The sequence below is a fragment of the Myxocyprinus asiaticus genome, chromosome 8 (assembly GCF_019703515.2).
Source record: "Myxocyprinus asiaticus isolate MX2 ecotype Aquarium Trade chromosome 8, UBuf_Myxa_2, whole genome shotgun sequence".
NCBI classification, from domain to species: domain Eukaryota; kingdom Metazoa; phylum Chordata; class Actinopteri; order Cypriniformes; family Catostomidae; genus Myxocyprinus; species Myxocyprinus asiaticus.
In genome coordinates, this window is record NC_059351.1 from 38,202,501 (window position 1) to 38,226,976 (window position 24,476).

Sequence of the window (24,476 nt, forward strand, 5' to 3'; positions counted from 1 at the left end):
TTTTCTTTAGGTTCTCCCATGCCATCCTCTCTCTCCAGTCCATCAGTCACTGAGCATTCCCATTCTCAACCACCCTCACCCAATCTCCATGACAACCAGAGTTCCATCTTAAGTAATGCCACCACACAGGCGGTGAAGGACTCTGATTCCGAGGAAGAGTACACGGCCACTCTCTATAGACCCATAACACAGCCTGGCCCCAGCCACAGTTGTAATGGTAAGGTGACCATTTCTCTCTCCCTACATCTTTCTCTCCCTTACTCTCTCTCTCTCTCTCTCTCTCTCTCTCTCTCTCACTGTTTGTGAAGTAAGAAAAGCATGAAGGCTGCGTGTTCCCAGTTAAAAACCACTGGAGTGAACTGCATGCAGGTCTTGTGGAAAGTTTTATTGGAGAATGTCACATCCAATCAGCAGTGCTCAACCTCTCTGTAGATTAGGGTGGGTGTTAACCGGCTTTGTGTATAAAATGGCCCTAGATCTTGTATTGCACTCTAAACCCAATTTTGCATGCTCAAAATCACATTGAGAAGAGAATGGCTAGTTTAGATTTGAATGCACTTGAAATGATTGAAGTAGCAACATGAAAAGTTAAAATAATAGTAATAGTATAGCTCAGAACACTGTGTTTGCTTTCACTTAGAGTAGATTCTGTTTTATGTGTTCTCTCTCCATCTCTCTAGCAGCTATGCTAAGAGCCTCCTCCTGTTCTTGTTTTTGTCTTGTGTCTCCTCAAACACTAACACACATAAACACTCCACAAATGTATACTTGTCCTTGTGCTCCATGATCTCTGCGTCTTTGTCTGAGAGCCTTAGCAGAACCAGTAAGCACTTTTGAAACAAATATACAAATAGGCATGTGTATATACACTATATTGCCAAAAGTATTCGCTCACCCATCCAAATAATTGAATTCAGGTGTTCCAATCACTTCCATGGCCACAGGTGTATAAAATGAAGCACCTAGGCATGCAGACTGCTTCTACAAATATTTGTGAAAGAATGGGCCGTTCTCAGGAGCTCAGTGAATTCCAGCGTGGTACTGTGATAGGATGCCACCTATGCAACAAGTCCAGTCGTGAAATTTCCTCGCTACTAAATATTCCACAGTCAACTGTCAGTGGTATTATAACAAAGTGGAAGCGATTGGGAATGACAGCAACTCGTAAATTGACAGAGCGGGGTCAGCGGATGCTGAGGCGCATAGTGCGCAGAGGTCGCCAACTTTCTGCAGAGTCAATCGCTACAGACCTCCAAATTTCATGTGGCCTTCAGATTAGCTCAAGAACAGTGCGTAGAGAGCTTCATGGAATGGGTTTCCATGGCCGAGCAGCTGCATCCAAGCCATACATCACCAAGTGCAATGCAAAGCGTCAGATGCAGTGGTGTAAAGCACGCCGCCACTGGACTCTAGAGCAGTGGAGAAGTGTACTCTGGAGTGACGAATCACGCTTCTCCATCTGGCAATCTGATGGACGAGTCTGGGTTTGGCAGTTGCCAGGAGAACGGTACTTGTCTGACTGCATTGTGCCAACTGTGAAGTTTGGTGGAGGGGGGATTATGGTGTAGGGTTGTTTTTCAGGAGCTGGGCTTGGCCCCTTAGTTCCAGTGAAAGGAACTCTGAATGCTTCAGCATACCAAGAGATTTTGGACAATTCCATGCTCCCAACTTTGTGGGAACAGTTTGGGGATGGCCCCTTCCTGTTCCAACATGACTGTGCACCAGTGCACAAAGCAAGGTCCATAAAGACATGGATGAGCGAGTTTGGTGTGGAAGAACTTGACTGGCCTGCACAGAGTCCTGACCTCAACCCGATAGAGCACCTTTGGGATGAATTAGAGCGAAGACTGCGAGCCAGGCCTTCTCGTCCAACATCAGTGTCTGACCTCACAAATGCGCTTCTGGAAGAATGGTCAAAAATTCCCATAAACACACTCCTAAACCTTGTGGAAAGCCTTCCCAGAAGAGTTGAAGCTGTTATAGCTGCAAAGGGTGGGCCGACGTCATATTAAACCCTATGGATTAAGAATGGGATGTCGCTTAAGGTCATATGCGTCTAAAGGCAGATGAGCGAATACTTTTGGCAATATAGTGTGTGTATATATATATATATATATATATATATATATACACACACACACACACACACACACACACACAGTCCATAATTTGCCAGCCAGGAACCTGTATCACCAGCAGACGATCTAGCCTACTTTCTTCACTCTGCATTGTTGAAATTATGTTGATGTATTCTTACCTCTAAAAGCCTGCCTTAAACAGAAACATTTCATTTGTGCTGGTATTTACCCATAATGAACATGATTAGATTTTCTTTATGAGGGGAATGCACGGACGTTACTTTGCCATTGTTTTTTTAGTAGACTAGCATGGCAAATTGAATTTAGAGCTCTCCTCTGCATAATAGACCTTTTTCACACTCAGGGTTTTGGAAAGCAGAAGTAAAGGTTTATAGGGTAAACCTCGACAGCGGTGAATGGGAGTGAATGCGAGATCACAGCAAGTGTTATTTTCACTTACCTATTTGCTCCTAGACCAAAAGAAAAAATCCACTTTTACATTTGAATGTCTTTTTAGAAGAGGAAAAAAATAGAGAGAGTTGGATTAAGCAAGTCAGATGGGAGAAGATACCAAATATACTGTCACTCTCTCAGCAGCTGTAATAGAAACCCCCTCGCAGCTGTGGTAATTCATTTTTTAAAACTGATTCCAAGGTAATATAACAATAAGCATAATGCTATTTACACTCAATATTTAAAAAATGTATAATATAAAAAAAGTCATCACAGTCTGTGAAAAATGTATATTCTTCAATTTTGTGGTGCACGAGGAGAGTATGTTGTTTTAAGAACAATTTATTGGATACAGGACTTTATGTCTTCATTCAGCGACACCAAGAAGGTTGGCAGGCTTTGGTTCTGAGCCCTTACACTGGACCACACATGTCCTCATGTTTACAGTATGCAGCTTTTAAAGAAAAAGACACCTTTACCCACTTCCATCTGTACTTATGCTGCCATCAGGGCCCTAATCAAAAACAGCTTCAGTTAAAGGAATTTTGTGGCTTTTAGTCCATTTTCAATAGCTTTCAAGTCATAAAAACGCTAATGTACTCTTTTAGCAGATACTGCATAAACATTTAAAACATACCGTCTTTCTCTTCTGTGAAAATGAACCAAAAATATTGATGACTCACTGGCTTGCGCTTCACAGATTTTTGTTCAATCAAATGCTCTTTAGAATGAGAATGTCCCTCTCAGCATCACCTGCAATCGACTAGCAAGTAGCAAATCACTGTCCATGGCTCTAATGTAACTAAAGCCTATTAGCTGTTTTCTTTTCTTTCTTTTTTTTTATTTTTAATGGGGGTGAGCTCTTCGATATATCCCGCCCAAACTTAATGTTTCAATAGGAAATATGTCAACACAGGACAGAAAACTGTGCTCATCAAATGATTTCATGTTGTCTTTAAAGAGAAAAAACTGATCAGGCCTCTCGTAATGGATGAGCTTTTACCTGAAGTGAGGGCCTTTCTCGATAGCCATCTGGCCTTACGGCAACGTGGGCGTGACTAGGAAACCCCAAGCTTACCGCCAGTCTTCATCTCTTACATCCTCATCCACTTTCCCCTCATTAAGTCTTTTAGGCCGACTCGTGTGCGGCTGTCAAGTGGGGATCGGGAAGCACTCCAAGCCCTGGCATCTCATCATTTGAATGCTATTATCGATATTTGTAATGAGCGGAGGTGCTGTTGCTGATCGTTGCGGAGATGCGGGCTGCCGGGCCCACTTAGCAGATCAAACTGGAATAGGGGTTGAGAGAGAAAGAAAGAGAGGGAGGGTTAAAAAAGGCTCCACTTCACATCCTCAGAGGCCAAGCTTTAATAGTCTGAGAGTAGACAGCAGGTCAGTGCGCCGGCTCCTGTTTGCAGCCCTCCATATTAAAGATATGAACTCAGCCAGAACAGGGACAGAAGAGGAATGGGAAAGAAAGAGGAACCGAGGAGATGGAGGGAGGAAGAGATGAATCGAGTTGAAGAGATGAATACAGAAAGTAGCTTGGGTCAGAGAGATTTGCGATTGTGATTTTGGCTATACAGACCTACGTATTTAAATCTGTAGTTTGTCATTTTTGCGCCACTAGCATGACCAAACAAAACTGTGAAATAATAATGAGTGTTTTCAAACAGGTTTCCCATATCCAGGTTCTTTCTGAACTATCAGCAAAACAAGTTTTAACTTGATTCAATATGCCTGTATGATAATGTTGGACATGTATCAGGTTGATGAATACACTTCCTCACATTCTTAACACACTTCTGAAGCTTGAGATTTGTGGCATATAAAAATGAAAACTACCATCAGACATAAAATACACTGTACTGTACTGTAACTGCTTAAATTATGAACCCACATATAGTAAAAGATAATATATGATTTTTGAACAGTTGTTACTTCATTTAAAATAAATGCAGAGACATCATTTTAGCAGTGACATTATTTTTACTCACATAGCCTTTTACAAACACTAGCCTGTGTGCTGCGATGGTGGAGACGGGATCCCATTCTTCCCGTTAGATCTTACATGAGTCTTGTTCATACAAGATCATCGTTACATCATATTTGGCCTCATATCTGTCACAGTGGTTGCACTTTGGAAATTAAAAATAGCTGTTTGTAATGGAAGTTTGTGTGATTACTTTGTGGAAAGTTCAAATATACCACATCATATGTGGTTCTTGTTAGAGCAGACATGATAACAATGACAGTGATCCATGAAATATCATAATTTATCTAAAACGTGATATTTTCCTGATCCAATGATCGTGATGGCAATTTAAAGAAGCCCAAATCTCCAATAATCTCTAGGATACAGAGGGGCATATACACTAAACAGTTGCACCACTTTTTCACGTTGTATTTCAGCACAAAAACCTTCATCTTATTCACTAACCACATGCAATCTATTCTTGCAGGTGCAATCAGCACTGAAATTGTGCTGTGTTTTGAAGATTTAAATGAAGTTATTATAATTCCGCGCGAACACGTTTTCTTTCTTTGTAAATTAGGCTCATTGTAGATTGCGCTTCATTGACAAAAATTGTCTGCCGCAATTTAGATTGCGCTATTACCGTCAAATGAAAGTAGGTAAAATGCATTAATTAATCAAATAATCATCAAATGATGGAGAAGAGCGTTATAACCTGGCATATATCCAGATGTGCGGTGTTGTCAAGCGCATGCTCTGCCTGTTCAAGAGATGATCCAGGTATCTGGATCAAAGTGATGCTGTACAGTCCCGGCAGAGTGTGACAAATATGGTGGTCTGTGGCATCCTCCGCTATATTGTGCTCAGAATCGGACAGCAAGATCAGAACTGCACGTGCAAATTGTGTTCAGCAGCGATTTTGTGGGCACATTTGCGCTGTTGCATTATAGGCTTAATTTCATTAGTGTATCGTGCGCTAAATCAGCATAGAGAGCGCAAGCAATAAAATGACGCTATTACCGGCCACAGTTCATTCTTAGTGATTCTGCCACAGAGTGTTTCAACCCCACAAACAGCACTTTTTGGGGACTCAATTTGAGCAAAGTGTCTATTTAACACAGTGTCTATTTTTTCTGGCCTGCCAAAAGGACCCGGAAGTGCTGGAGCAGAGCGTTTGTTTGTAAATGTTAACTTCATCTATAGTTGCATATTTAGCTGGGATAGTTTAAAGTATTTATAAAAGTAATTGTACACTTCAGCTTTAAGATAAGTTAAAAACAATAGTAATACAGCACAAAAACATTGGTTTCAAAACAATGAGCTTTAAGGGTATCCTCCCATCTGTGCGTATCAGAACACATTACCTTTGCTTTTCTTTGTAATAAAAAGGATGTCACAATAACCTTGCTCTATTCTATTGTTATTGGGTCAAGACCCGCTCAAAACACACTTCAAGACGATGGACAGAAAGACAGTGAACAAGAGCTCTGTCCGTCGAGAGCGATTACCTTCCCTCTGTGTAACCCAGCCAACATGGACTCTTGTTGTCAATTAGCCAGCTGGGGGGGCCGACTGAAGCTGCCAACGTACTGTGGTGCGGACTCTCTGAAACTGAGCACGGGTCACCTGCCCTGTCTGGCTCCACCGATTGCTATCGTCAGGTGCAGTGGGCATGAAAGCAGCAATTTTATAGCACAGGAATTCCAATAACATTTACCGGTACCAATGGAAGCCTCCAAATCCTGTGCCTTGTTCACTCAGCCACACAGGTTGCTCAAGCTCCTACAGGTTTTCTCCTTCTAGCACTTTTTGTTTTTTTATTCTGCCCACTTCCTCCATGTTTTCTCAGTCATCCAAAATAGGAGATGGACAGAGAGAGATTGTGCCACAATTTAAATTAGCCAGCCACATCAGTGCATGCTGGTAAACAAACAGCAGAAAACAGAGAACGTTCAGTATGATCCAGCTCCAGATGGGAGGCAGAAACAGTCCATTGGGGCTGTAAAGTTGATGAATCAGGGTTGGACTCTGATCAGAAGCACCGTTCTCACAAACAGTGTTTTCTTCTTGAACAGGGTAGTTTCAGGGGTTAAATTAGGGCTAGAATAACACTAGAGAAATTACATTCTGGGAGGAGTTTTATCTAGGAGTTTCATTCGAATCTCTACTACTTAGCATTGTACAGTATGGGACTTTACATATTGGAGTGGAAAACAGGAAGTTTTATTGCAAGTTGCCAGGGTTACTGATGTATCTATTTCAAAAGTTTGAACAAACCTGACTGAATGTACAGTATGTTTTTAATGATCTTAAAGGCTATTTTATCTAAAGACTCATCTTTAAATGCTTGATAATTTTTTTTTTTTTTCTAATGAAAATTCTATAAAAGAAAATGTTCTATAAACCCCTTTTTTCTTTAATGTATGAGTTGGACCAATGTGTGTAGGAAAGGTAGCCAACAAGTGTTCAGTATATATGGGAATTTCTTCAGTGCTGTTGGAAAAGCATGTGGCTGCCTCATGAAGCAAGTTGAAAGATGGCCAAGAGTGTGTTAAGCTGTTTTCTTGGCAAATGGTCACTACTTTGGAGAATCTAAAATATAAGAAATTCTGGATTTGCTGAACATTTCCAATTTTGTCATTCCATAGTTTTCATGAATTAACTACTGTTCTAAAGTATGGAAAATAGTAATAAAGTATAAGCAGGTGTGTCCAAACTTTTGTCTGAACACTCTGGACTGTCAGTAAAGGGTTAAACTTTCGACACACAGAGTCATGTGACAAAACAATATGGCACCAATCACAGCAGAGTTTGTCTTTGGGGGAAACGCCAACAAAACTACATAAGTTAAGAAACTTCATTTAGTTTTAACATTGAAACCTGTTTAAGAAATGGCACGCTGTTAAACACAATGAACACTGAAGTGGACTATAGGCCTTTTTTTTCCTTAGAAATCCTGGATTTACTGTGCATCCTATAGCTTTCCTATGCAACAAAGTGCATTCACTTCTAACATTGACCAAAAGTTCAGTTTTAGGCTGCAGATGATGTTTGCACCATTCAACATGTTTGGCAAACATGGGACAATGGTAACCAGTACTTAGATTCAGAATTTATAATGTGTAATTTTATTTTAACATGGTTGGCAGTGATTGGATGATGCTGGTGATTACTTGAATCAGAATTAATTATGCTAATTTCTGATTGGTAAAATGCTTCAGCACTGGCCATCACTTGTTTGTTTGGCAGTGCAAAGAGAGAACACTGAGATGTTATTGCCAAAGTAGAAAAAACATTATAACATAAAATTCAAATCAAGTCAAATATTTTTTTATTTATTTGTGTAGTTTTTTTATTTGTGCCTTTCCCAATACACATTGTTCCAAAGCAGCTGTCTGTAACGTCTCAAAACATGAATAACTAACACTCCTGGAAACGTAATAAACAATTTGATTAATTTATTTTTAATTTTTTAAATCTGACTTTCTGTAGCTTGGTATTATTTCAGATTTCACAACTTAGTCCCGCTGTCCCCATATGAGGACCTCAATTTTGAGGAAAACTATTTTCAGTTTTAAAATTATTTTGTTTATTTATTTATTTTTCATGTTTATTAGGTGCTACTAGTTACAAATCAAAAAGGGAAATGAAAAATGCACACAGCAGTCACACTCGGGTCTCAGGAGTTAAAGATGAATATTGTGCTTCAATAAAAAGGGAACTTTATATATTCTATATAGTCTGTATGTCCAAACCGTTGTCTGGTACTGGATATATATTTGGAAAGTCAGTGTAAAGCAGATCTTGTGTGCATTCATGAAATTTCAACCATCACTAACAAACATGATGCAACGTGTTTCCACAATGGAGTATTTATAATGGATTTAAGTGCTAAAGATGAATTTTGTGTTTCAATTAAAAGAGAACTTTACGTGTTCTCTTGCTGAAGGTCTATGTGTAGTTGCGCCAAGGTTGCATGGAGTTATTTTGACACCACTTATATGTCTTTCTGCCTGCCTGTTTATCTGTCTGTCTGCCAGTCTGTCTCTGTGTAACATTTACTTCATTGCACTGTTAGGAAGTGAACTCCTCTTGCACGGGTTGGATGTAATTGGGAGCGTAGATGTATGTCAGTTACAGTTCAGTGTAACACTCAGCCCTGCTCACTTCATTAAAAGGTGCATGTGTGTGTGTGTGTGTGTGTGTGTGTGTGTGTGTGTGTGTGCGTGCGTTATTGTGTTTATGTGTTTGCAGCTCAGTGCAGTCTTCTGCAGGAAAAGCATTCGTTCTCACCTGCTCATTAAAAATACATTACCACCCAAAATGTTTCGTCATCAGCATTTTAAATAATTCTCAATTCTTCCTGAGATCTGCCGATGTCAATCAAGGTAATGGGTTGTCCTTACTTGGCACATCTAGTGATCAGCAAGCCCATTTGCTTGTAAATGATCACTCTGGCCTTGCGAAAGTTTAAAGGGATAGTTTGCCCAAAAATGTATTTTTCATTTTTGGGTGGACTATCCTTTTAACTTTTGCAAGGCCAGTCATTGCATTCCAAGCCCCCATTTTAATTTTTGGGTGAACTATCCTGGTAAATTTGAGTGAACGTGCTGGGGATGTTCACAGGCTTTCTGCTGGTCTCTGGCCTTACGGAGAGCCAAACAAAACCTTCTTCTTTGTGTAATAAGTATTGAATTAGGGCAGAAAAGAAGGATATATATATAGCAAAGGAAAAATAAAGCATGATCATTTTCCAACCCAGATTTGGCAGACAGAAGACAATAAGCTGAGGTTGCTGAAAGGGTAACACTTTTTAAATATGTTTCCTCTCATTTTCTCATCTTGAATGGGGTGCTGTTTATCACAGCTCTACATTCAATTTGGTGTTGCATATAATTTCATATCCCATTTCAACTTATGCGTTATTGCTGCAGAACTACAACCTTGCACTTTAATTCACCTCCAAGTGGTTATATCAGGGGACTCATCAAAGTGGAAAAAAGAAATAATATCCCTCTAAACCCCACAGCAATTACTCTGAATTATGCCAAATTATGAACCTGCAATTCAGTTCTAAGGCTGAGGATTAATGTCAGACTCCCTCTACATCGTTGGTACATCTTAAATTGCCTCTCACTACCAACACAGGCTTTGACAGTTTGAGATATTTACAACTTTCTGAATAGTGTAATTACATTTCTTTGTTTCTCTCTTGCCTTCCATACCTTTTATTTATTATCATTACTTAAAAAACATTCTTTTTTTTTCCATTTTCTTGTCACAGTGTGTCATGCAGGCTAGAGGTTTGATTGATCTCTGGTAATGATTTGCACTTGAGTTTGTCAGTATTTAAAAACCCTTTTGTCCCCCAGAAATCATAGACAGCCAAGCAGATAAATGTCACTATCTGCTGATATTTATCTCTTATAAATAGCACACTGTCCGAAAGTTTGACCAGGAATTCTACTTCTTCTCTTTCATTGCTTGACCTACAATTTCGGCAGCGCCACCCAAAACGAGGGCCTCTACATTACCTCAGACATACCGGCATTAATAAATGTCCAAAGCCAGCGTCTGCTGTTCTTTGATGGTGGGAGCCCACATGTATCCCACAGTGCCACCGACTGGTCGAAATTTTGAATCGAGTGGTGAGATGCCCCTTCTGCCTCTGTTCATTACTCTTTGGTAATGGCTGTTCTCTGTTGGGGGTTGATGCTAAATTGGCTGTTAGAGGCCAGAAGCCCACACTGGCAGTGGCAAAATAGAAAAAGACAGCAGGAGAGACCTTGAATCACCCACCTCTTTCTTCTTACCCTTCTTTTTTGTGAGGAATGGATGTCTCCTCTTCGATACACCCACATTGGGCCCCTTTTTCCCCAGCCAGTTCCCTGTATTCGCCCACACACATGCATGCACACCTGTCAGCCATAGATGCTTCACAAAAGAACCATTTTCAATTCTGTCTGGGTCGCTGATCAGAGGACGCAGTGTCCTGTCCAGATCCCACACAAAAGATGACGGCCCGCATGCGGTGGCTGAGGCTTGATCTCTCCTTTAGAGGAAAAGACTGATTTTAGCCTCCCACCAAAAAAGGTTAGTCTAGTGTCAAGCAGCTGCTTTTGTTTAGCTTTGGATTTTAGCTAATCAAGCAATGCTATTATTTCAGTTCCATTCAGCAACAAGAAAGCTTTTCATATGTATCTTGCACCCTGTTTACAATTTCTCTCGCCACAAGCAATCGTGCTCCTCAGGCGCAAACATACTCCTCAAACATCCTCAATTTGCACTCGCACTAACAATCAACTCTGGACGGAATGTACTTCGACTAACCAAGTTTGTTTTCTTTTGTCGAATCAAAAGATTCTAGTATGTTCTAATCATCGTGGTGCTTTAGAATAAATCTACAAGTTAGAAACACCCAACATTAAACTTCCACCCTGACTGTGTCAGTTCCTTTCCATGTTGTGACATAATGAGAGGTGACATTTGCAATCGGCATGGCTGAAGAAAGCCTTGACACTAGCTGTCTGGCTGCATTGAGTTCCAGCAATGCAAATTGTATTTGAGTAATGTGTTTATCTGTGAGGAAGTTGAGAGTTTTATATGTCACTTTGTTCTATGTGGCTACCCCTTCCCATGGCGGTCCGCATTAACCCCCCCCCCCCCGAAAATGAAATCGAGAGAAGTTCTGCAAGGTGAAACGTGACAGACCACCACATTTTTGACAAATAACCTTTCCCTCCAATCATGTCATGCCTCCTGAATAACGGCTTTAGCTCTCAATGACTGGTGCGCTTTTGAAATGTCAATTTAGCATCTTGACACATATTGACGACAGAGAACTGACATTTTACAGGCCTTTAAGTTAGAATGTTGCATAATCCCACTTATCGTAATGCCAGGCAGGCTGCAGTAAAGTAACGCAACTTTTTATTTCTTCATTTCAAGAAAGTGATGCTCTCACATCAGACCTCCTCTGGAGGGAATGAGTGGTAAGAACTTGAAATACATCTTACACAATGCCTCAGCCTTTCATTTCAAGTCTATGCAACTGCACATCTCTGCACAATCCAGTTCAATCCACAATCCAAATTCACTTATTGTCTGTTTTGCGACATATGCTTTGTCAAGTCAAGCGTGTTTTTACAGTAATCTAGGTCAGTGGAGCTGGTGGCCAGGGTGAGAAATAAACACCATCCACTTTTTTGTTGAGTTTAGCCTTGGCCCAGATGTGCTCTAAATGTCAGAGATGCTACCACTCTCTTTAATCACAAGCTCCTGTGTGGTACCACCACTTGTTCATAGCCAACTGCAGGTCTATTCAGTTCCGGACCTGAAGGACCACTGTCCTGTAGAGTTTAGCTCCAACCCTAATCAAACACACCTGAACTTGAAAATTGCAAACAGGTGTGTTTGATTAGGGTTGAAACTAAACTCTGCAGGACAGCAGCCCTCCAGGAACATATTGAAAAACCCTGCTCTACTGTGTCCCTTTTTCTGTTTTCTTTGAGTTCCTGCATCATAGTCTATGAGAACTAAACATCTCTCTGCCCTACAAGATGTTCCACGTAAATATACAGTCTCATTAGCCTTATGAGTGCCCCATTGGGGAGGTACAAACCGCAAAACCTTCATGCCCTTCCACCAATTCCCCCCTGGCCCACTTTCAACTTGTCTCAAAAGCTCTTTCCTCCCTCGGCTGTCTGCCTCTCACATGACACAGCTCTATTAGACCCCATTTAGCACTGCAGTCATTCACTTCTCTGTCTCCCCACAACAAGCATCTACAGCCCAACTACACTCTGCCCCCCTCACCCAACACCGCCATTGTGAGCAGACATGGCAAAGAGACATTGATGGACATTGATGGACTCTCCCCATTGAGCGACTCAGGCCTTACTTTTGTAAAACCTCTTTCAGGGGGAAAGGTTTACAAAATGAACATTGAGAAAAGACAAAAAGGGGGGTGGATGTTCAATATGACAGGCCTCTCCGGGTGCTCCCAGCTTTCTGACAGGTGTGGGTGAAGGACATGTGAGGTAATCTAGAGTTTGACAGCGCGGATATAAGCACTGACACTCCGGGTGTCACGGCATTAGTGTTTCCATTTTCTCCTACTCTACATCTCTCTCACACATGCATTCTCTGCAGGTCAGATGTTTGATGTTGAACCATTTCTGAAATACAAGCTCAGGCCCGAGATGCGTTGCGACAGAAAGCAGTACTTTCATTAGTACTTTTTTCTGAATAGCTATCACTCACTCCCATTAGAGATAAACTGCAGTGGCTGTAATTTCAGGTCTGCCTGTGAAATCCTAATCAAAAGGGCTCTTAAAATATTTTCGCTGCACAGGAGCATGACAGCTCACCTCTGATGAGTTATGGCAGACAGAGCTATCCGTCAGCGATCACATTTCAATGCCTGGGCCATAAAACCCGCATCTGTCTCATTCATCTCGGTGTCCTGTTGTCAGGCACTGACATGGCCATCCTGACTCTCCAACCACTCTCTTGTCTCAGGCAGAGGATACTCTCCCCTTTTCCACCACCAGAGAAGACATGTGGATGTGCCTTTAAGAGGGGTCAGGCCTGGAGGTCACTGAGGGGGCTTGAGTCAGTGTTACTAGGCATGTAAATGGTCTGTAAATGGAGTCCCTGGGGAGAGAGATGTGATGGGACTAACAGGGCCTGCTGCGTGACAAATGTCCAACCACTCAGTGGAATGGCACCTGTGTTGCAAACATATGGCAGTGAAATGGAGACATATTGATGAGCTGTCTTAGAAAAAGAGTCCTCCTCCCAAATCCCCCAAGTTTTTTGTTCGATGTGTGTGTGCAAGTGAACTGTCTACCTAAATGCATTATGTATCAATCTCCCCTGATATTAAATAGAGATAAGGTGAGCAATTGCTGAAAATGCTGAGTGTGTCAGATCAACACCTGATCGTCTCCTCCCACACTTCATTTATTTTTATTTCATTCGACTCCAGCCAGCCATGCGAGAATAGCCAGAGGCTATAAAATATATTATTTGAAGTGTTTCGATGTTGCATTGTGTGCTGTCACATCTCCACTCAAATTTCTGTGATTAAAATGAAACTGGGAGAGTTTGAGGTTTCTCGGGAGCTCTCGGAGGCGAATATTGACATCGGCCCCAGTTCAAGCTCTCTGTCCCTCGTTAATACATAAATCCAACTACTACTGTATGTGGCCAGGAAAGGGATACGCTTGCAACACTGCTGACCATTCTGGTGCTGACATTGTTTTTATACATAAACTTTCTGTTGCAGCCAAGCCTAAAATCTTACCACATGCCCATGTGTAATAAAAGCTCAAGCACAAAACTTTATGTGAATATTCTATACTGTAAGTCACCACTCAAATGAAAAAGTTATAAAAGAATCTTAAGATGGATGAAATTGACAGTAGTAGTCTGGATTTGAATTTCTACCATATATCTCTTACATACTGAAACCACGGCACTTTACTGTGGTTCCATATATGTCACTCACTCAACGTTGTGTCAATATAGTGACACTAGGGGTCGCTCTTGGGAGCCCCAGACACCTCTGATATTTGAGAAAAGGCCAGTGGGAATTGGTGAGTGGCATTTGCATGCCACTCCCCCAGACATACGGGTATAAAATGAGCTGGCTCACAACCACTCATTCAGATTTTTTCTTCGGAGCTGATTGGTGTTGAGCAGCGAATTCTACTGCTGTTCCATTCACCTCGTAACAAGAAGCGTATGCTGTTGGATATACGCCACATTTCAGCGGCTTTCTCCCCCTCTGCACGGTTAATGCAGAGTACGCCCCTGGGCACTTTGACAGCTAAAAGAGTATATATTCTTGCAGAAAAGAGTATATTTTCCTCTAAAAGAATGCGCACTGACGGAGAGCATCTTTTTAAAGATGCCTTTCCGTCTGTTTGTAGTTCCTGGATGTGGTCGCTATCTCTCCGCCTCTGACGGCCACGAGCATTGTCTCACGTGTCTGGGCCATAGTCAAGTTGAGGCAGCATTCGTGGATGGTTCGTGTTCTCACTGTGAGAACATGACCATGGCAACATTGTGGTCGCGGATTTCTTTCTTCTGGGGGAAAGCCACTCCAGCCGCTCCCCACCCTGGGCCTTCTACCTACGGGTACGAGGCCGGGTTTGTTAGCGCTGGGGGCGATTTGGGGACCCCAGTGAGAGTGGTTATGCCGGGTAATCCCCCACGGACCTCCCATTCCCCAGTACGCTCGTTTGCCCCTGGTCAAGTTCTGGGATGAGACAGGCAGCTCGCCTCAGGGCGAGTTGACTGTCTCTTTCGGAGCTCATGAGCAGGATGAGTTCTCGATCGCAGCATCAGAGAGCGTGTTGGCACAGTCGGATGCTGAAGACTCGAAAGGCTTCCACCTTCGGGTGTGACCACCCAGTCTGAGGCTGACGCGGAGCTGACCACAACGCTTGCCCGGGCTGCTGCGAGTGTCGGGCTGGAGTGGAACCCTCCACCCTGCCCTGAGCCCTTACAGCTTGATGATTGGTTCCTGGGTTCGGAATTGCCCGAGGTTCCCGTCCAGGGCCTGTAAGTCTACGTCGTCTCTGGTGGCCAAAGCTTCAGTGCCACTGGACAGGCCACATCTGCCCTGCATGCCATGGCCCTTCTGCAAGTACACCAGGCCAAGGCCTTGAAAGATCTGCACGTGGGTAGTCCTGACCCTGAAGTGATGCAGGAACTGCATTGGCGACCGATCTTGCCCTCTTGGTGGTCCAGGAGCGTCACCTATGGCTTAATCTGGTCGAGATGAAGGACAGCGACAAGGTCCGCTTCCTCGATGCGATTTCCCCGATTCCATCTCCCAGATCGGCCTATTCTGTGACACAGTTGAGGACTTTGCCCAGCAGTTCTCAGTGGTAAAGAAGCAGACGGAGGCCATTCAACACATCCTGCCCCGGCGCGGTTCAAGGTCCCGCACCCCGTCTGCCCGCCGCTGAGGGCGTCCCCTTGTGGCTGCAACTCAGGCGGATCCGCCTCAGCCCGAACCAACCGCTCGGCCCCGGCGTAGACGGTCTGGCGCTAAGAGCCCCAGGAAGGCCCCGAAGCGCCCCTGAGATGGACGACCCAGGGAGGAAGAGGCCTGCTGGAACCCCGGAGCTGGTATACAGACCACTCCGTCCCCTGGTGGAGGGCCGGGAGGAGAATCCTGTGTTCCTGTTGTTTTGTTTTCACCTCACGCCCAAGGGGCCAAGTGTGCGCAGAGGGACCTGGTGCTCAGGCACCTCAGCCGGTTGGGGGATCGGGTCAACTGGGAAAAGAGCAAGCTCTTCACGATTCAGAGCATCTCTTTTCTCGGGATGGAGTTAAACTTGGTCTCCATGATAGCACGCCTCTTGGACAATTGCGTGCAGTCGGTGCTGAGCTGCCTGAAGTCGTTCAGGCTGAGAACAGTGGTCCCACTGGAACAATTTCAGAGGCTCCTGGGGCATATGGTGTCCTTGGCAGTGGTCATGCCGCTTGGGTTGATGCATATGAGACCACTCCATCACTGGCTTCAGACTCAAGTCCCAAGTTGGGCCATCACGCCGATCTGCCACGCATGTTTAGCCCTTGGACAGACCTTGCATTACTGTGGGCAGGGGTCCCCTTACAGCAAGTGTCCAGGCATGACGTTGTTACAACAGACGTCTCCAAGGTAGGCTGGGGCGCCGTGTGCAACGGGCAGGGCCGCGACTGCGTTGACATATCAACTGCCTCAAGTTTCTGGTGGTATTGCTGGCCCTGCGGAGGCTTCGGCCATAGATCCAGGGCAAGCATGTGTTAGTCCAGACAGACAACATGGCGACAGTTGTGTATATAAACTGCCAAGGCAGCTTACGCTCGCGTCGCATGTCGCAACTTGCCCGTTGTCTCTTCCTCTGGAGTCAGCAGCGACTGAAGTCATTGCGGACCACTCACATCCCGGGCGACCTCAACCATACAGCGGATGCGCTGTCATGGCAGGTGATGCTCAGGGGAGAGTGGAGACGCCACCCCCAGGTGGTCCAGCTGATTTGGGCTCGATTCGGCGAAGCGCAGGTAGACCTGTTTGCTTGCCGGGAATCCTCTCACTGCCTGCTCTGGTACTGTCTGACCGAGGCTCCCCTCGGCACTGATGCACTGGCACACAGCTGGCCTCGTGGGCTGCACAAGTATGCCAGTGAGCCTGCTTGCACAGACCTTGTGCAAGGTCAGGGAGGACGAGGAACAGGTCATTCTCGTGGCGCCGTACTGGCCCACCCAGACTTGGTTCTCTGAATTCACGCTCCTCGTGACAGCCCCTCCATGGTGAGTTCCCCTGAGGGAGGACCTCCTTTCTCAGGGATGGGGCACCATCTGGCACCCACACCCAGACCTCTGGACTCTCCAAGTCTGGCCCCTAGACGGGATGCGGAAGATTTAAGTGGCCTACCACCAGTGGTGGTAGACACAATTACTCAGGCCAGGGCTCCCTCTACGAGGCAGCTGTATACCTTGAAGTGGCATTTGTTCACAAATTGGTGTTCTTCCTGAGGCGAAGACCCCCAGAGATGCACAATCGGGTCGGTGCTTTCCTTCCTGTAGGAGAGGCTGGAGGGGAAGCTTGAATGTGTATGTGGCCGCTATAGCGGACGGACGGTAAGTCCTAGGGGAAGCACGACCTGATCATCAGGTTCCTGAGAGGCGCCAGGAGGTTGAATCCTCCTAGGCCACCCCTCATTCTCTCCGTGGTCCTGCTGGGCCTGCAGAGAGCCTCGTTTGAGCCCCTAGAGTCAGTTGAGCTAAAGTAGGTCTCATTGAAGACTGCCCTCCTAACTGCGCTCACGTCCATCAAGAGGGTTGGGGACCTGCAGGCGACTCCTGCCTGGAATTCGGTCCGGAGTACTCTCACGTGGTCTTGAGACCCCGACCAGGCTATGTTCCCAAGGTTCCCACGACCCCTTTTAGGGATAAGGTGGTGAGCATGCAAGCGCTGCCCCGGGAGGAGGCAGACCCAGCCTTGTCGTTGCTGTGTCCAGTGTATGCTTTGCACATCTACTTGGACTGCACGCAGAGCTTTAGACACTCTGAGAAGCTCTTTGTCTGCTTTGGCGGACAGCGGAAAAGGAATGCTGTATGCAAACAGAGGCTTGCCCACTGGATTGTGGATGCCATCACTTTGACATACCAGGCCCAGGGTGTGCCCTCCCCTTTAGGATTACGAGCACACTCCACGAGGAGCGTGGCGTCCTCCTGGGCATTAGATAGCGGTGCCTCTCTAGCAGACATCTGCAGTGCAGCGGCCTGGGCAACACCCAATACCTTCGTGAGATTTTATAATCTCCAGGTTGAGCCGGTTTCGTCCCGTGTGTTGTCAGGTACGAACAGGTAAGTATGCGGGGCAGCTGGCCGGGTGTACCGCTTGTGTACAGCGCCTTTCCCCCCCTGGAGGGGAAGACATGCGCTTTTTCCCCCATGCGAGTTCACGAGACGGTGAACCTTGGATTTCTTTCCTCCTTAGCCCTGTGGCGGGCAAATTCGGCAGAGGAATTCGTAGCCGGGCCCAGTACGTGTGCTAGTATGCCCTGTACTGGGGTATGTGCTCCACATGTGCTGGTTACCTGTGGTAACCCCTTGTGATTTATTTTCCGCGGTATGGTTTCCCTGTTGGTAAATCCGATTCTCCCTTGGGCAGAGCTCCCTCTGCCACCGGTCGCCATGTTTGTAGAGCTCCTCCCCTCCGGGTAGGACATACCATGGCGCCTCTTCCACGTGTGGCTGGTAAGCCCATGTGACGTATTTGTCACATGTTAACCTCCCCTTCGGGCAGCATGTGATGTCCCCGGTGTCTTTTCCTCCTGGGGAAAGAACATCTTCCCCAACGCAAATACATATGGCCCCAGCCGGAAAAAATTCACTCTGTGGGGAGAAAAAAAGAGTATACACACTTACATACCAGGGTCACTGAAAAGAGGGGACAACTGGATCTTCAGTGTAGCATGTCCCTCTGTTCTTTGATGCTTTTTGTTAACCCCAATATGCTACTTTATACACTCTCTTGCTCTATTATTTATATATCTTAGTGTTTTTCTTTTAAAATTGCCTTGGGATGCTTTAAAGAGATCTCTCATGTGGCCGCAGTAGAGACACAGTGTCCTTTTGTGTTCTGGGGGCTAAAATTTTGCCACCCCCCTTTGAAAGAGTATCTTCCCCAGGTCTAATGGCACAGGAAATATATGAAGTTGTATTTATTGCATGGAGCAAAGAAAAAAGAATTGAGTAAAGAAGAGTGTCTCTCCCTGAATGATTGTGTGTCTGACAGTCTGATTATCATGGGAATGAAGAGAACCATGCAACATCAATTGCAGTGGAGACTGAAAATTGAATTTTAATAGGTTCAAAAGTCCGTCTTCCTCTTCTTCCATTGTTTTTGTTGTTTTGTTCTTTGAAACTGCCAGCTACAAAGTAGATAGGACCCAATGGAACATGTTCTCCTAGGCTATGGAAATGTACAAAAGCACTCCCTTGAGGAATTATGAAAATCCAAACTCTCTGTGCACTCTCACCACCTCTGGGTTTCAGGTACTTGCTTTGTGTTGGTCAAAGAATAGATCAATCCTTGCTTAGATTATAGCCTATCCTGAGGTTCTGTGCATGTATGGACAACTTTTAGGTGCGATACATGCTTGTAGAGCCCAAACAAAGCTAGAAGCTAGATTTCTTCTAGCTTCTAGAATAAGCTAGCCTTCTTCCAGTCTCTCAGCACACATTTCTTCAATCAGCCCTTTTGCCATATCTTACTTTTTTCCTGTGTTTTCTCTGCCATCACATTTTCTTGAGGACAGCAGACTAAACTGTACTGTGGAGGTTGTCTAAATGTCCTCCATTGAGCTAGCTCTTTTATTCAAGATCAGCAAGACACAACTATACCACTGGTCAAAAATCATAATATAATTTAGTGTTGTCACAATAACAGTCATTATACTTTATACCAATTTCAATACCACAGCAATGTGCAATGGCAAATAATTTGCTATTGAACAGACTTCTTTGATTATTGAATTGAAATGAAACCAATGGCATGTAGCCTAGTGTGGTAGTATTCCTAAATTATGTAAAGTTTTTTTCCATTTTATTCAAGTAAAAGACAGTTTGACGCAGAGAGCTAAATTAAAGGGAGTAAGTGGTTTTGTTGTGAATATTTATTTTACATTTATTTATGTATTTATTTGAAATACTTGATACTGAAGTACTGTTGTTTTTGACATCCCTATGTATATGTATGTATATTAAATGTAAACATTGCTACATGTTATTGCCACTCTATAGGTTAATACTCAAGATTACTTAAAATTAGACAATGACACTATTTAGGTTTCAAGATCAGAAAGCAAGAAGAAAGGGGCAAACAGAATGAGGAACAGGAACAATAGAAAGGTCAGCCCCCATGTCAACACCATCACTTGTGGAAGCTTCAAGAGAGAGGAAGAGGAGATGAGATCGAATAAAACATACAAATACAAGTGGCACAATAAAAGGTCAAAACTGCCACAAAATGGCCCCGTCACAAAACAAAACCGTTCTGCTGCACTCTGAATCTGCCAGAAGCTTCTCAACCTCAGTGCTCTTTCTGAACACACTTACTTAGTTATTGTTATTCTGCTTAGTCTGTATTGCGACCCTGCCATATCAAACTGCCATCAAAGACAGCCATATGAGTATCACTACAGAGAGAGAGAGCAGGAAGTTGAATGATGGTTTTGTCTTTCTGGAAAGGCTGCTTCGCATACACATCCTTGTGTTTCATCTTATCTGTGTTCAAAGAAAAAAAAGGATTTTGTGGCCTCAAGTTACAACATGTAATCTCTTTCACTCTCACTTTGACTTAGAGGTTTAGATGAGGACATGATCCCTTGCGATGAGGCAAATGTTGATACTGCTTCCCTGCTTAAGGTCCCAGATTAGAAAATTGACAGCTAGTTATGAGTTCATGCTAAGTGCAGAACTTAATCATTCCTTAAAACTCCCTACTGCCTCTTTCTCTTACCTTTACTCTTCGGTCAGAGAGGTTTGTGTGCTAAGAAGCTTACAAAGCTGGTTTTAGGGCTCTGATTATGTGCCTCTGGCAATGAGATACCAAGAGTCTGATACATCTCATGTCTGATGTGTTTAGGGGAGAGAAGAAAAGAGACAAGAGCAAGGACATATAAATGGGAAGATCCTGCTGAAAAGACCAGTTTAGACCAGTATAAATTTCCATGGTCAACATACAGTAGTTGATGAAGGAAGGAAATCTTGCTTTTAAATCTAATGTGCTTTTCCATCATTGGGCCAAATGGTTCTCGTTGCGGAACTGTGCTTTTCTGAAATCAGGATTAGAATGGACTGTCTGGGGACATGAGCAATCAGAAGTTGCCACATTCTAAAACTGCCACAATAGTACCTTATTCACGCTAGCACCATCTTTGAATTTTAATGGGAATGACAACAAGGCTGTGAGGGATAGACTTACAGTCTCTTCAATGGCCTATACCGCAGTTTAAAGTGTTTTGGATCATTCTGTGGACAAAACATTGATAAAATATCTGTCCAAGAACATTCAGTATACAAAGAACTCCAGACAACATGAGTTGTGCAAAATCAGATGTGATCTAGGAGCTTTATACAGCTTTATACCATTAGTGCCATTAAAGAGATGGTAAGTCTATCCCTCACAGCCTTGTCATTCCCATTAAAAATCAAAGATGGTGTTAGCGTGAATAAAGACTATGGCTCTCTGTCCTGAGTACGGTTAGCTCACTGTGCTGAGAATTCTGGGCCAGGAACAGGTTGTAATTGTATCTTACCAAACTGAACCATGTTTAAATGGAAATACTATAGAACTTTTACTCATCATTCTCAGAACCATTCAGCCTGATGGTGGAAAAACACTTCTAGTTAAGGAACACCACTGAACCAGCAACCCATGCTGGGAACCAGTATCCAAAACACAACATATGCTGGTCTATTCAGCAGGGGAAATGGTGAAAAAAAGTTGAAAACTCTTTGGTGACAGAACACTGTGGTGGTTCATTTTTCATTGTCATTGCCAAAAAGCAGTATACAGCAGTACAGTAAAATTAACCTTCTTTGAGATTTAGAGAGAATGGACTGTAATGGGATTTTCTGTATGAAGTGTAGCGTTGTGATCTGACTGCAGGGCAGATGGGTCATTTGTGCTGCAACTGTAGTAATCAGATCTGAAATGCAGTCTTAAGCTCGGGTAATGAAGCGCCTACTCCACTTACTATCTCCACTGTTCAAAACACTGCTGCTTCATACACTTCTCGTTAGCACACTGCAATTCCCAGCAAACCCAAGGGCGCATTTACTGCAATTATGGCAGCTAAGTGCCGCTAGAGTCCCCAATATATTCAAAAGTGGATTTTTTATTGTTTCAATCATATGCTTATATATGTACTGCTGCGTGCATATATGTAGTCATCACAGTCATCAGCTCATCATATAATCAGCAGTCAGACAGCTGGTGGGCAAAAGCAAATTCATCCAGACACATTTGCCTAACTGCCACGATTAATTACCAAGGACAACTGCCTACATCTTCGCAGAATTACCGTGCCACCTCGCCATTAGTTAACCCAGTTCTGTGTCTCTCTTTCTGCAGAGCAACCATCCAATCAGCACCAGCAGGGCCAGTCCACGCTGCCACCGGCACCACCCCCGCACAAGCAGCAGCCGTCGGTGACGGCACTGAACCACAACACTCTGAGCAGCCGCAGGAACGTGAGCCCGGCCCCTCCGGCCGCCCTCCCCGCCGAACTGCAAACCACACCCGAGTCAGTGCCGCTGCAGGACAGCTGGGTCCTGGGCAGCAATGTGCCGCTGGAGAGTAGGTCAGTTATGCAATCAAAGGCACACTCACAGTTACATCCCAATGTGTGGCCTGTGTTACATGCTGTTGTGTTGTGGAAAGGTCTTTCATTTTGCATCACTCACAGACACACAAATGACAGACTGAGCAGGACACACAACCTTCATGCTGTATCTGTCACTAAACAGAGTGACTTCAGGGCTTATGTTTATAATGCAACCAGTAACCAATTTACAAATAGGCATTCAAACAAGCCTGATAGTATGATTTACATTCATAATTTATAGACTTTCAGAACATTTTTAACAAACATCAGTCATCAGGGTTTCTGTTTATTGTCAGTTCTTGAAACAATATACATAACCAAAACCTGTAAACATCTCACAAAATGCTTGATAATGTGATGGTGTCAAAATGTGCCTCTGCTGACTCTGCTAACTTCTCAGAGTGTGACTTGCCTCGCCAAGCTTAGGGAAGGATACACCTTGCTTGTTTTTCCTCCATAAATCAGTAAGGCTATAAGCACGGAGGGCACTCTAAGGGCTCTTTAAATTCTAGCAGATGGGAATGCTTTGTTTCCGAGGTCAGCACGTTAGCGCCGTAATGGCCCCTCTCTGTTTTGATCTGCTCTTTCTGATGCTGTATATATAACGACTAAGCCTCCCCATTAAGGGATGTTACCACCTAGCCCTCCTTTCATTCATCCTGTGTGATAGAAGCACCAGAATCTGTCTCAGATGGAGGGAGCGGGGGTGGGCACAGGCAAAGAAAAATGAGGGTTGTTCAAGAAAACTTTTAGAAGCAAGCAATGCTGTCATTGTGCCAAATGTTTAACTGCCATTCTTAAAAAATACTTAATGAGAGAGAGAAGGAAGAGAAAGAGACTGACAGGCTTGCCTCAGTTCCTCTGCACAGCTTGAAAGCCATATGCATTTGGGTACTGATGGGTGGCTGCCTTTGAGTCTATATTTTATGAGTGCCAGTGTAAACAGAGTGTTAAAAGATCCAGGAATAACACACCTGTTTCTGCAATGCCCCCCTCACTTCATGGCCCTTCACATGGTCACAGAGGTCTTACAACAGGAATATCCAACAACTACATTTCCTTTATGATCTTTTCCTTGATTTCTGTTTCTCCATCACTCAGGCTATGTTCAGAATAGCATACTACCATGCTTGCATAAAATACCCAGATTACCTACTACGAGGGTCAGAGGTTTTTGGGCAAAAATGGAGCCCAGATTGACAACAATGTGCATAAATTCAAAATATATGGAGAAAAATGTGCCATGTTTTGACTTTTTCTCTTTTATTTTTAACATTTGATATGTATCTACAACTACTTTATGGTAGACATAGTTATACAAATGATTACATAAAATATAAGTTAATGCAGATTTAATTTAGTAACATTAAAGCTTTATTAATTTAATTTAGTAAAACATCCAAATTACTCATAGTGTATTTTTTTAAAGAATTTTCCATAAGAGAATTACAGACCGTGTATTTTTATTTGGTTATAAAAAAAATAAATAAAATGCTCTCATAAGGAAAAAAAAAAAATGCAACGACAGATAAAATCCAGGGAGCAAATATTGCCCCTTTTTATATATATATATATATAAAGTTAATTTCTGATACTGCATTCTAAATTTGACAAAAATACAAGTTTAAACCAGAGGCTAATTTTGAAATATCATTCTATAATATGTATCTTATTATTGTTGCAGTATATACAATAACATGTATGCTGTGCACAGTATGCATTGAAATCTGATGATCTACAAAATTTTCCAAAATGAGCAGCATACTTTTACAATTTCAGTCGTTAATAGATTTATTGGTAGTGTGCCATTCCAAACTCAGCCTATGTTTTAAATAGCACACTACAATGCTACTTTTACTATTGCTATAGTATATAGTATATATACAGTGCACAGTATGCTAAATTTTGTATGCATAGATTAAGCAGATGACCTAGTACATTTGTCTGTTTTCCAGTGTGACAAATGAACCCGAACTAAAATCCTGCCATGATTTTAAAAATCTCTTTCTTGACTTATTATTTGATTGGACTGCCAAATGTTAAAACATTTTTACACAATTTTGAATCAAAATG

At 43.4% G+C, this 24,476-nt stretch overlaps 1 protein-coding gene across 1 annotated transcript in view; it reads left to right on the plus strand.

The window, feature by feature from the left end:
- LOC127445439 (teneurin-3-like) overlaps positions 1–24,476 on the plus strand; it is a 362,775-nt gene that overhangs the window by 188,298 nt on the left and 150,001 nt on the right. Inside the window, exons 5-6 of the mRNA XM_051705512.1 lie at positions 11–217; positions 22,151–22,379. Of these exons, the coding sequence (XP_051561472.1) occupies positions 11–217; positions 22,151–22,379 (436 nt within the window). The remainder of the gene's footprint in view (positions 1–10; positions 218–22,150; positions 22,380–24,476) is intronic.